We start from the raw sequence: 13,598 nt of genomic DNA, 5'->3' as shown, positions 1-13,598 counted from the left end.
TTTTTACAAGGTAGTTATAAAAACACTGTTAACTTTGGTTACAATTCTAACGTTATAAAGTACTGTTATGAAGGTCTTGCGTTATCTCAGAAGCGTCGGTGCCTGCACTGGAGGCTAGTTTGCGCGAACCTCGCCTACCACGTTAAGGAAATAATATTTCGTACAAAATAACTTCCTCTACTTTTCTCTTTCATTTAGAAAGTGGTAACGTAACAAAATGACGACTATGATCTTTTTTGAACAAGGAACATTTCCTCAGGAACTTTTTTCGCCTCGATGTTTGTACGCAACCACCGACAAAATGCTACACACAATGGAAGTACACACAGATTTGTACAGCAAAAATAGGGATAGGCGTACGATATTTACGTTTATGAAGTAACGAGCTGTTTTCTGCGTTTCGCTTTAACCCCGCGACAATCCCATCATACCATATGGTCCTAGTCTGCCTGCAGTATAATTTTACACGCAAATATTTCCATATGAAAATCTGCATTGGTTTAGCGGTGAAATCTATTTATCAAGTCAGAATCGATAAAAAAATATGTTTAGTATCTGTAATTATCATCCACATTATCATAATACTGATGTATTGCCTTACGTAATATTCTTTCAAGTATCTCGCCTTCCCTGGCTCGTAAATATTTGTATATTCAAAGGCTAAATAGAATATATTCCAGAGAGCCTCTGGAAAGTAGAAACGCGCGTATGGCTGCGGACAAAGGCCATTTCTAAGACGAATTCCTACTTCCACGTGTCCTTTATCAATCACGATGATTAAAGTCCGCGCTGACCATTCAGCGGACTATTTCTTGCGTATTTTCTTAATCAGACAGGACAGAGTTAAAGAATGCGAACGATTTAGCGAAATCAAGCGTCTGACAGGTTTAGCGGAAACACACAGTGATGGGTGTTTGGCCGGATATTGCTGAGCCCGCACGAATTGACGGTTCCTTTACACGACCTCCCTGAACGTGTGGCTTCGATGGAAATGCCCAAATGTAGTGGCTATTCACGGCATGCACATTGTTGCCTCTCTACGAGGAAAATGAAATGCTTGCTAGATCAAAACCTCTACAAAAAATCCTTGGGAAAGTAAAACACCGTTAACCGTATCTTATGATTATTTAATGTAATAACATACCAACAAAACAATGGCAATACAGCCGGTTTAGTAAGTAAATGTATATATTTGTCGGATGCCGCATTCAGAAGATAATATCTGGATTAGCGAAGGGATGATCCTTGTGCTCTCGACCCCTGCGAACACAACGTTAATCTTTGATTAAAGAATAAGTTTAAAATCGTATTAGTAACAACGGTCGTATTAATCACTCGGACTTTAATCCTAACTACCATAATCCCAATTATTAATATCGTTAACACTAAAGTTGGCTTGTTTGTTAGCCAGTTCGTTACGTCACAACTAAGCGACCACTGGACCTCCCATTTATATCCACGGTTTATCATATTTAAATACATATTTCGATAAATTCAAGGCCCATGGCACACAAAAAAAGAATTCTTTAGGGGATATGTAAAAAACATATTTTTCAATCTACCAAGTGTCACCGACTTGTGTGTCTAAATATTTAATTTCTAATTCCGTGCGAGTGAACCCGAGAGCCATTATTAGTAGTAATAAAGTGCGGGAGAGGTATTTGTGTGATTGTTACTGAATCATCCCCCAACGGATCAATGAACGACAATGAAACTTTTGGAGCACGAAACTTAGGTTCGGTAATGATATCCGTTAATATTTTATCCTTTTCGAGAGAACATGATATTTCTGTTCAAAAAAAAACAGTCCTATACTTTACTACTCGAATGGCGTATTATAATTTTTAACCTTAATTCAGAGTCATGTAAAGCTGGCTTGTTATATCTGATTAACTATGGGGTTTGAACATATTTAATTGAAATGCCCATGACGGACTTTCAACTGGAGGTCAGCGTGAAAGTTCACCTAATTAAGTCCATATCCAATAGTTACCATTTTATTAACTGAACATTTATTAACGGGTGGGGCAGATCCGGAATGAAATGGGAAACGCGTGTGGGTGCACCAATGCATGGGACGACTGACGGAAAGTAAAGCTTTTCGTAAATTTTATACAAAATCTGATAAAACATAATTATTATGAGTTTCTTAACTTTAAGAAAATTACAGTTGATTATACCTACACTAATCTGTCTTTGTTAAATTAAATCTATACACCAATCCATTTCGCGCTGCCAGACCCAAAACTGACATTTTGTGTTGAAAACAAAGTTGAATACAATTTCAGATATCAAAGTCTATCACGCCAAATAAATATTAGGTGCCACCACATCCATCACAATAGAGACACGAAACAATGAAAGTAAATAAAATAGCATTACTGTAGATAATGAACGTTATTTTGGAGAAAAACTGAGACGTTCGCGTTATTTGCAGCGATAACAATCTCATCTGAATAAAGTGCTGAAGTAAAGAGCATAGTTTGTATTGAAATGTTTGTGTTTACTTACTCTGCCTGCGGTATCAGTCGACCGTTGCAGTCGAGACTGTTGATGCTCTTAATGTCTTCCTTCGTCAGGGCGAAGTCCCAAACGTTGAAGTTCTCTGCTATACGGCTTTTGGTTACTGACTTAGGTATAACTATGATGCCTCTGTCAATCTGGTACCTTGAAACAAACATTGCAAAATCAACAAAATTATTGCAATTTGATACGCCACGTTATCTCGTCGTAGCTACGTCGTAGCCGCGTCGTAGCAGTCTCGTAGCCGCCTCGTAGCGGCCCCGTAGCAGTCGCGTATCATAACCTAACCCTACGCATCTGTGGTAGCTACTTTATTTTATGAAACATTAGATGCGCTATTTGTCTGAGTTTATGGTTAGAAAAGAGTTTTTGTTTTGTTATAAACTAAAAATAATAGTAGAGTTTATTCTTGCAACATGAATAAACTACAAACCAAGGCAAGAGGCTTGTCTTGCGATAGAGAACATTTTCATGTTTATCTTGTATGATATAAATGCAAAACAAAATAAAAATGCAATATTGCGTAATGTGAGCCAAAGGGATAGAACAAGAAGCTTTTATACTACTTGTATGTAACATACAAATAAAAACGATAAAATCTACTAAACGGCTTCGTTCCGGTCACTAGGGCTGGTGTCGATCGCATCAAATGATGCTCCATTGCCTCGCGTCCCCGGTTATTTTTATTTTCTGTGCACAAATTTTGTACCCCACTAGATTTTGTATATAAAATGAAACATAGAAAAAAACGTTATCGAAGCTGTTTCATCGTCAGATGAAGCAATAAATTACGATCTCCGAAATAGCAATTTGTTATATCGGCTAAAACGGAACGGAACTTTTAATTTTAAACTGACTTCAATTATGGATAGCTTGTGAAAACGAAGCCTTTTACTCGCCAATTAAGTTATCAAAAACACGTAAATAAATAGACGTTAATTTATGTTTTTGTGCAAGTTGCGGAACAATTGTTGTGGAACCTTCAAAATATAAAACATTCCGACCCTAATGAAATATATATAAACAATAATATTTATAACCGTAGATAAGGTTTGTGTTGTCAGTGAACTTGTGCCTATATTATAAAATGAAGTAAATCTGAGATGCATAGTCAGTCTTTGCCAAAATACTTTTTACTCACACAAACCGACGGAACTCGTTGAACCTCAGTATCGACTGCAGTTCTATCAATAGACTAGGCCGAAAACGATTTTATTTTAATGTCATTAAGCGAACTCGATCCGACTTTTGAAAAAGAGATTTTTCGATTTAGAACAAACTGCATTAATTCGCTAGCGACCATGTCAAATATTTTTTCATCTATGGTGATAAACCGAATTTGACTATCAAAGTTATTTATTATAGCTGTTTCGGTCTTTTCTGCAACTAACTTATAACATAGAATAATTTCCGACTTAATGTCCAGACTCGTACATGCAGAGACGGTCCCTTCTCCCTGCTTACTATCCGTCTTAATGTTCGTTAAGTTTATTTACATCTTTTACTTATGTTTGTATCTCTATTAAAACTATCTACTTTTATCTTGCCGTCATAAGCCACGGTCATATTCAAAATAATTTACATAAAATTGCATAATTATTGCATATTTATTTTTGCTACGATGATAAGGTAAGGTAAGGTGATAGACACATTAATGCAATTGAGCTATGTACGTTCTAGCGCCAACATTGATTTTACCTTATAGTGTAAACCGATTTGAATTCGTAGCATTTATACACCTACTTACATTTGCATTTAAGAAAGTAAGTACCTAAAGAACAGTTTCTGGTAAATTAATTATAACAAAATTACCTTATAAGAACTTGTGCTGGCGATTTGTTCAACCTTTTCGCGATAGCCAACACTTTGGGGTCTTCCAACAAAGAAGGATCCCCGGGCTGCGCCCACGGCCTCTGGGGGCTACCAAGTGGACTATACGCCGTCAGTGTCAGACCACGCTCCACGCAGAAGTTGAACAATTTACTCTGATTCAAATATGGATGGCATTCCACCTGTAACAATTAATAATGTCACTACATCATCTCCCGAGCCTTTTCCCAACTATATTGGGGTCGGTTTCCAGTCTAGACCAGACCCGATGCAGCTGAGTACCAGTTTTTTACAAGGTGCGACTGCCTATCTGACCTCCTCAATTCAGTTACCCGGGCAATCCCATACCCCTTGGTTAGACTGGTGTCCGACTTACTGGCTTCTGACTACCCGTATCGACTACCAAGGATGTTCAAGGATGTTCAAAGACAGCCGAGACCTACAGTTTAACGTGCCTTCTGAAACACAGTCATTGATGTCCAAGATATACTTAGAAAGTACATACAAAAAACTTAGAAAAGTTGAATTGTTTGGTACTCGCCTGACCTGGAATCGAACGAACGCACTTGTAATTTAGAGATTGGTTCTTTAGCCACTAGGCCACCACGTCGATAACTTCACTACCATAAATTGAATTTATTTAGCAAAAGGCATGCATAACGACGACCACCTGCCAGCTTCACATCACAGTTACCTGTGATGCTACACCAAGTGATTTTAGAGATATTTGTGTTCCTGATTTCAATATGCATGTGAGATGGACGGACGCAATTGATAGTAGGTATTCAGTATTATTTGCTATGGGCAAATTGGAAATCATTATTCTATTAATGTTATACTTATTGCTAGGACCGACAAATTAAAAACGTAAAACTGAACGTAAACACAATATAAAAAGGAAAAAACCACCCATCTTGCGTAACTTTAAAAGTTACATAATATGTAGGTTAGTTTTACCGTTTTCAGTATTTACTGAGTTTAATTCAGTATAAATATTTTTCTTTCCACTCGCCAAAATCTCCCTTGATTGAATCGTTTTCACACCTCACCTGATTGGTCACTGGCTTAATTGTAGCAGCGTTCAGAATTCGAGTCAGTTGTACAGAATTGAAGTTGCTGACTCCGATGCTCTTAACGAGGCCTTTCTCGACGAGCTTCTCCATAGCCCTCCATGTATCCACGTAGTCTACGTCGGAGTAAATCACTTTGCCATTAGCATCTGAAGGAAACGGATCACTCCCTTCCTAAAATCAGACCAACATTTTATTCCGCTTTGTACATAATAAAGCTAATGTTGCTTCGGTATCATTTCGGAAAAAGCTTGCGCCTAAATTGAAAAGTTTTTTACGTTTTTTGTTATTTACATAAGTCTTCTGTGGATTTAAAGAATTCTGTTAACCAAAAATAAACTCAATTTCTGTTCGGGGTTGCGTTGGGCTTAGTTCGAAGTAGGTATACAACTTTAAGAATAATAAAAATGGGCTTACCTTGTAAGCCATAGGCCAGTGAATGAGATATAAATCCAAATAATCCAATCCGAGATCAGACAGCGAGATTTTTACAGCCTTTTCCACTAAATCCGGCCTGTGATACGTATTCCATATCTTTGATGTTATAAAAAGGTCCTCTCTGTAAAACAAACATTAAAGCATAATATAAAAACATGTTTATAATAACACGTGTATAGAGGTCCACACTCACACATCGTGTCTGGGATAAACATCAATAGACACTGCTTCAAACATTTTAAATGGAATAAATATTTCCGAAGATTTATAAAATACGAAACTATCTTTCCACATTCTGATTTCACGTTCCGCACAACACAAATAGATAGGTACCTGCGTATGAATTGACACTCATTCAATTTCCTTGGAAGGAGATTCTTAAATAGAAAAGACTTCGTCGTTCTTTAGTAGGTAACCCTAATATTAACTCCGAGACTTTGTTATTTAATAAAAACGAAACAACACAAGGATTACGGATACTCGGAGCCAAAGACAGTTCTGACCGGAAAGAAAAAGCGGTATGGTACGTAAACATACTAAATGGACATATATTTTGACCTTTTTACGATGCCCTGGTTAATTTTCTCCTTGATCGCTTCTCCGACCTCCTTCTCGTTAAAATAAAGATGTGCACAATCTATATGTCGATAGCCGATGTCGATCGCTTCGCCGACCGCGCGTGTCACTTCGCCAGGATTTGACTAAAATAAATACCCAATTTATTAGTATCCTAGTACCTATTAGTATCCTATCGATAAATATTACAATTGTAATTCAGATCTTTTTTTCTGATAATTTAGGTCCAGTAAGGAGATTAAATGGTCATCGGGAGAGATATATGTGAGTGAAGGTACAGGGGGTGCACCTGTGTCTACGCAAATATGCGCTTGTTCGCTATAATATGTCTCCTTACACGAGAACAGCCCCCGAGGGCGACAATCAGCTAAGAACACTACGTCGATATGCTTATTTCATATAAAAACAAATGTCTTACCTGCCATGTCCCAAGACCCAGTATGGGACACGATAGTCCGTTATTAAACTTCACAGTAGGAATTTTAGCGGCCATGCTCGTAAAAGGCAGTTTAACAACTAGTTGAGAATAAGATGTTCTGCTCAATAACAAGTTTTATATAAATACATAACGTTGATAATGTTTTTATCACTGTTTAAAGTATACTATCGAAGGCCATGGTCAGGGTGTCGCTTATCATAAAAGTTAATTATTACATGGACTGTAATTTGCTATGTTAAATTAAGTTTGACGTAATGTAGGTATACCTACCTACTGCTTAGTAAGGCAACCTATGCCTACACCAGGCTACCTGACTTTAACACTACCTACCGTCCAACTCAACTCAAATATCTGTTGCATGAAATATAAAACCTGTTTCCATCAGAATTCGTAATAAGATACCAATTATTATAGAGTAGCCTAAGATAGCTACAAAATGTCATCAAGAAAATCCAAAGCGACTCTTATTGGTAGGAAGGTACCTATTTTGTATAAAGTTCCGACTGCGACCGCAATTAACTGTCGACTCCGTGTAAACAACTTAAGGGCGGCACGGTTAATCGCCGATTACTCGTTAACCGGTGTAGTGTGGTCAAAACCTTAGTTCTTAAATCGGATTCGGGGATACCTACGAGACAGGCGTTTTAATGTCAAGGGTCGTCCATATTTTTCGATTCCCGTAAAGATGTCATAAAGTTTCCCTTCAAGGTGGATAAGAAAGTTATATGGATGGCGCGACCCTTACGGCCGCATCTAACTCTCACTATCCATCACAAGTAATTGCAGCACTTCCTTCAGTGTTCACAAGAAGCATAAATGGGACGACCTGCACGTGACCAGCCCTATCTAGCTATTTATTACATCCACGTTTTCTCTTAAGGGTATCGCGCACAGCTTAGCAATCGCCTCGCATAGGTAGATAAAACATTTCCGTGCTGGAAGCAGACGTCTTCCCTAAACCAGTCGGCAAATAAGTAAGTACCTACATCCCTCTGGTTTCAAATGCCACGCTGCTTTTGTAATTTTGCGTCATTTCATCAACTTTGGTTGGCAACCATTTATGTAGAAAAAAAAGATTATTATAGTGACAAAATCTTGCTAGTTTCTTAGGGTGGTAGTTTTTTTTAAGTCTTAGGTTCAGCAGTGGCTTACCACGGCTGAACCAATAATGGTGCTGTTTTCAACAATTGATAGATTCGTTTGGGCAATAGCGTGGCGCTGGTCGTAGGTATTTTTTAATTAGTTAGTTTAGTTACAACTATTTATCATATTCTTATATCATTTTTAATTATAATACTATGCGTAGTTGAATTCATGATTCAAAAATAAAGAAACTAGAACATCATTTACATTTTGTACCATCGGTAATGTGCGGTACTCGGTACTGCTTTGTAACGCCATCTATTAGCCGTCCACAAGACTAAATGCTTAAGCTTGACGAATGACATTACGTTAGTGGCGGGCTGTTTTCAGGGTTCCAGTGGCAAGACGACAGGCAGAAAAAAATCATAGGTACCTACATCTGAAAGCTATTTTTAAATTTAGAATTTCTATCCCGTGAAACCAGCAGCCTCAAATTCTCCAAAATGAAGACTCATTTTACCTAACACATACTTTTAATTATTAATTTTATACCACTTTTAAATGTAAGAAATGTAATGTAGGAGCATAATCCAGAACCATTTGCTCTGGACCAGCCAGCAACAAAATTGTGAATTTCAGACCATAACAAGGTTGATTTGTGTTACATATCAGGGTACTGATTGAGGATAAAATAAAAATAATGAAATTACTTAGGCATTGATTTTAATAAAATAACATCAAAACTAACTAATAATTACATTTACAGCTTAAATTATTATTCTAAGTAAACACAATATGCATGAGGATCACATTTTACAGAAGTCTTTCAGATGATCCTTCTGCTAGGAGTTCTTTCTCAGCAGCTTCCTTACTAGCTTGTATTTGAGGTCGGACATATTTGAAATACTTATAGAAATGGTCACCTAAGAGTACTGAACCATAGAGAGTCAGGCCAACACAAACTAGCACACCCCCTCTGTGGAGTTTGTCATACAACACATTCCGAGCATACTTTTTCATATTTCCTGAAATAGAGTAAAAAGTAATTTAAGAATTTGGTTAAACTAATTATTAATAATTATAAGTTTATTCACAAGCAGCATAGTACACCAAATTAAGTGAATTATTTGTGGTTGGTCAACTGTGGGAAACAAAGAAGGTACCTTCGACGACAAGAAGCAAAGAAGACGAAATTATAGTTTTTTAATGGATACAAAAAATTGCCCTGGGTACATGCTCCAAAGGATAATAAAAATAAATGTATTCAACAAATAAATTATCATTGTGTGTTATTGATTTCATACGATTTAGTAAGCAATGCAGCCACCAACTACATATGGATGTAACATAAACACAAACGTACCTGATATAAGTCTATATTTTATAGTCTTAAATTTTCAGGATTGAATAATCCAATTTTGTAAAATTAGAAAATGAAGATAGCCCAAATCTAGGTTATGTTATGTTCATCATATGACATTGACAACTTCAAAACAGTTGTTCAAAGGTTGCTATATAACTGGTCAACCGAGCTAGCCTGATACTGAAACAAAACGCAACGAAACTACCGCTTGAGACAAGACTGTATAAAATACCTTTATATAAACTTCCCATGGGTTATTTCCTTACAATGGGATATAAGAATTATGCGCTCGATCATTGTACATATTTCTACTGTATTCATTACTTAAAAAGGTATATTAACAAAACAGGTGTGGGAAGGGCATAATTTCTATCTGACAAGTAAGTGTCAAGAATTGACAGACAAGTGTCATTTTTTTGGACATTTTCCTCATTTTCATTATTCAGTAATTTCAGGCATATTCAAAACACAAAAAAATACCCAACCCAAAATAAGTATGATATTACAATTAGTGAAGAGAACCCCTAGATCATTGAATTTGATTAAAATAGCCTGCAGAAACTTGAACTCAAAAATACCAAAAACGCCTGTTCCGACTTTGGTAAATGGTCATGCTTCCGCCGTGAAAGTGGACCGAAATACTATTGCACTTTTAGAACGCCTTTCTTTAGTAAGTTATGATACAGAAGAAGGCTTAAAAATTTTAGAAGATTCTATTTCCTTCGCTAACGGCATTCTTCATATCAATACTGACGATGTCGAACCCTTATATTCAGTCCTGGAAGATCAGTAAGCAATTTTGACTATATTTCGTGGTAACTAACAATTTTATTGATTACTTTCTTCCATCAATACCTTCTTAGTGATGGATGGAATAGTTTTAATTCATGAACTTATTCAATACTTTCACCTCTCATCTCAATTTTTTTTTTTAGCAACTTAGCACTAAGAGAAGACAAAGTAACTCAAGGAAATTGCCAGAAGGAAATCCTGAAAAATGCAGCAGTAAAGGAGGATGACTATTTTGTTGCACCTATAGGAAATATACCCTTACATGAAGTAGAAGTTGACCAAGAGGCATCTAAAGTTAAACAATATGAACACTGAAATAAAAAAATTGTTTCAAATGAAACAGTTCTTCACAATCTTACACTCACAGGATAACAGTATTAAATTTAAATTGAGGGAACCTAGTCAATTGTTAATAAAAAATATTCATAATGACTGGCTTCAGTACAACCATATAAAATCTGGTAAACATCATATGCCTGTCTTCCTAAATGACTTAACACACAAATTAGAACATAATCCATCAGCATTTGGTATTGTTAAACAAGACTTGCTGGATTATAAGAAAGATAGAGGCTTAGAACTAAAATACAAAAACTGGGATTTAGGAAAAAAATCTTTACTAGCACTAGAACTTATTGTGCCTCAACATTATGGTATGCAATACCTCATTCAATGGCAAAGATATAGAAAATACTGGTGGAGTAGTGTAAGTATTATTTCTATTAAAATGCTTTTATCCTGTCTAATAAATATTTATAAACAACTGTACTTATAAAATAAAGTTATTTAACTTTACAGATATCAACAACACCAAGTTTATTCTCTACAAATGAACTTAAGTATGATGGCAATTCTGGTAATGTTGATATAGTGGCACGTTTCCCCAAAGGCGATCGGCTTGTGGAAAGCCTCTCTTTTGAAGCTAACGCTACTGTAAGTATATCTTTTACTAGCTTCTGCCAGCGGTTTCACCCGCATCCCGTGGGAACTACTACTAGCCTATAGCCTTCCACGATAAATGGGCTATCTTTTTAATTTTTCCTAAAGGCTTCAAAAATCATCAAATGACCCCTCCCGCTGTGGGTTAGCAGCGGTGAGGGAGTGTCAGACTCTTACTGACTAAAAACCGTTGTGTTCCATCATAGGCCTTTTATGTACCAGGGCCGCTGTATCTCTTTCGAACAACCCGCAGCCCCGGCAGGCCTTGGCCCTGCTGGGCCCTGCTGGGGTTGCTGACATCTCTTTGAGGAGCGCATGGAACAACGCGCGCCGTCGACACGGGTCTGTCGTCTAAGCAGACAGAGGGACGATGAGCCACCCGAACTCACCGCCCACAGACCCACGCCTACGGTGGCCGGGAGTCATCTCGCGACACCTGGCGCCCATGGTGTCTACCTGGTCCAGCGCGGCGGCCGGGATGAGAGGTGCGTACTCTCTGGCGTTCCGCCTCCTCCTTCTCGAGCATGACCGCTTCGCAGAAGGAGGCGACGGCATCCCATTCCCTCTCGCCCCGGACCATGGCCTGAACCAGGGCCAGACGCGAGAGGTCGCCGCCGCCCAAAGCCTCGACGAGGACCCGGCGGTGCCCTTCCCATGCGGGGCACACCTGGACTGTGTGGTCCACCGTGTCCTCGGGGCTGTCCGCACAATGGTGACACCCGGGCGCCTCCTCATGACCGATTCGGTGCAGGTACCTCCCGAAACAACCGTGTCCGGTGAGGACCTGCGTCATGCGGTACGTGAGGGCGCCATGACTCCTCCCGAGCCACTCCTCAAAGAGGGGACTTACCGCCACGATGGTGGCTGCCCTATAAATGGGCTATCTAACACTGAAAGAAATTTTCAATCGGACCAGTAGTTCCTGAGATTAGCGCGTTCAAACAAACAAACTCTTCAGCTTTATAATATTAGTATAGATGTACCTGCGGTTTATGTTAACATTATTAACATTTCTTGTGCAGTTCCTGTACAGTCAACAAACTTGTAAACTTGTGCTTTTATTATAAACTTACAGAACAAAACTTGTACTTTGGGCTGTACTATACACTTAGAGCATGCATTATTTGTTCTTCTACTGGATGGATTAAACAGCAGCAACAGAGAAGATTATTTAAGGCTTCACAGAAAAATCGCACCTTATAAGATTTCCATTGCCTTGAATATAGGAAGTATGTTTTCTTATAATTCGTATTTTATATTCCTATGTCTATTGAAATATTTTTACAATTGTATTTATTTATTTTATAGAAGAATCAATTAATGGTGGTCCTTTGTGTAAACTGGCGAGTTATCTGTACCAGAGACTAGAGATAAACAACATCTCAACATGGCTACCGGATTTTTCTCTTCCATTAGATATGCAGGTAATAAAATGAAAATATAATGTAATGTATTTAGCTATATTAATTTAAGCGATTGTTGGATCAGCCTGATTATGTCGTAATGTTTTTAATGCATATTAAAAACAAAATGAATATTAACATAACACCATAAGTAACTTTCTGATTTTGCTACATATTTTCAGATAAAAGAAGGCCTCCGTATGGGTGTCACTTATACGGCGATACTGGAAGAAAATACACTCAAATTCGGATTATTGACATTAATGAACAGTAGTACAACATTGAGGGTAATTTTGAAACACATTTCTCTGTATTATTTTTATGCTGCGATATTGTTAAGATATTCTAGGCATCAGCGGGTAGCGGAGGTGGAGTAAGAGTACGAACACACGCGCGATTTTGTGACCGAAATTAGTTCCGAAACGACATCAAGTTTTATGAAAACTGTGCCAAATAGCTTGCTTATACCTTTTTTTAACGACGTCAAAAATCATCACATGACCCCCGCTCTGGGTTAGCAGCGGTGAGGGAGTGTCAGACTCTTACTGATTAAAAACCGTTGTGTTCCGTCGTAGGGTTTTTATGTACCAGGGCTGCGGTAAACCTTTCGAACAATCCCGCAGCCCAACTTGCTTGTACCTTAGCCCATAACTTCATCATCATATTAAACACCTAGTTACAAATATTTTTGTCTTTCAGGAACAAGCACACATAGCAGACTTATGCAAATATGCAGCTTTAATATCAGGAAGTCAAAAAGAAGTAGATTGTTTGAAGTAAAGAATGAAGAATTTGAATTTTAAGTATTATATGTAGGTACATGACATGTGTAGAGAATAAACTTTTGTTAAATAATTCTAAAGTGTTTGATTTTAATTAATATAAAATCCATAAAAAAATTAAGAATCTTTAGGTTCATTAGTTAGTCGGTATGACGTCGAGTTACCAAGAACTCGTACCTTCAGTGTTTCTTGGAAGTTTCCAAGATAGGCATCATCTTACACAAACGAATTCGCAAAATGAAGTGTTGCTCAATCACACTTGTCAACAAAAATATGTGTTTAAAATCCAAAGCCATTGTAACAGTTGCCTCATGAAAGGGTTCTCAAGCACCCGAAAAAGTAGGTATAAGTTATTACTGC

The 13,598-nt window shown here is 37.6% G+C and overlaps 2 protein-coding genes and 1 long non-coding RNA gene across 3 annotated transcripts; 1 reads left to right on the top strand and 2 right to left on the bottom strand.

Moving 5' to 3' along the window:
* Positions 1-1,109: 1,109 nt before the first annotated feature.
* On the bottom strand, positions 1,110-6,968 carry LOC124633195 (aldo-keto reductase family 1 member B1-like). Its single transcript, XM_047168346.1, has 7 exons — positions 6,856-6,968; positions 6,420-6,562; positions 5,841-5,982; positions 5,403-5,597; positions 4,336-4,535; positions 2,512-2,667; positions 1,110-1,260 (listed from the first exon to the last, which is right to left on the bottom strand). Exons 1-7 carry the CDS (start codon positions 6,928-6,930, stop codon positions 1,209-1,211), a joined length of 963 nt encoding a protein of 320 aa, XP_047024302.1. The 5' UTR covers positions 6,931-6,968; the 3' UTR covers positions 1,110-1,208.
* Positions 6,969-8,665: 1,697 nt separating this feature from the next.
* Positions 8,666-9,769, bottom strand: LOC124633370. Its single transcript, XR_006984737.1, has 2 exons — positions 9,323-9,769; positions 8,666-8,984 (listed from the first exon to the last, which is right to left on the bottom strand). It is a non-coding gene; the product is annotated as an uncharacterized LOC124633370 (long non-coding RNA).
* Positions 9,759-13,311, top strand: LOC124633369 (DNA polymerase subunit gamma-2, mitochondrial). The gene is made up of 7 exons (XM_047168561.1): positions 9,759-10,137; positions 10,258-10,820; positions 10,913-11,047; positions 12,129-12,282; positions 12,362-12,477; positions 12,639-12,743; positions 13,156-13,311. The coding sequence occupies exons 2-7, from the start codon at positions 10,419-10,421 to the stop codon at positions 13,234-13,236; spliced, it is 993 nt and encodes a 330-aa protein (XP_047024517.1). The 5' UTR covers positions 9,759-10,137; positions 10,258-10,418; the 3' UTR covers positions 13,237-13,311.
* The last annotated feature ends 287 nt before the right edge of the window (positions 13,312-13,598 follow it).

Source organism: Helicoverpa zea, chromosome 9 (assembly GCF_022581195.2).
Source record: "Helicoverpa zea isolate HzStark_Cry1AcR chromosome 9, ilHelZeax1.1, whole genome shotgun sequence".
Taxonomy (NCBI): Eukaryota; Metazoa; Arthropoda; class Insecta; order Lepidoptera; family Noctuidae; genus Helicoverpa; species Helicoverpa zea.
Note: the sequence above shows the minus strand (reverse complement) of the source record. Positions and strands in the feature narration are given on the sequence as shown.

What these genes read in the sequence shown, in the direction of transcription:
- LOC124633195 (XM_047168346.1), bottom strand. Translation starts at nt 6,930, where the DNA reads ATGGCCGCTAAAATTCCTACTGTGAAGTTTAATAACGGACTATCGTGT. An exon ending in TTAAGCCAGTGACCAATCAG is followed by an intron (nt 4,536 to 5,402) that starts GTGAGGTGTGAA and finishes TAATTGTTACAG; the next exon opens with GTGGAATGCCATCCATATTT. An exon ending in CCAGCACAAGTTCTTATAAG is followed by an intron (nt 2,668 to 4,335) that starts GTAATTTTGTTA and finishes GTTTGTTTCAAG; the next exon opens with GTACCAGATTGACAGAGGCA.
- LOC124633369 (XM_047168561.1), top strand. Translation starts at nt 10,419, where the DNA reads ATGAACACTGAAATAAAAAAATTGTTTCAAATGAAACAGTTCTTCACA. An exon ending in CTCTTCCATTAGATATGCAG is followed by an intron (nt 12,478 to 12,638) that starts GTAATAAAATGA and finishes ACATATTTTCAG; the next exon opens with ATAAAAGAAGGCCTCCGTAT. An exon ending in ACAGTAGTACAACATTGAGG is followed by an intron (nt 12,744 to 13,155) that starts GTAATTTTGAAA and finishes TTTGTCTTTCAG; the next exon opens with GAACAAGCACACATAGCAGA.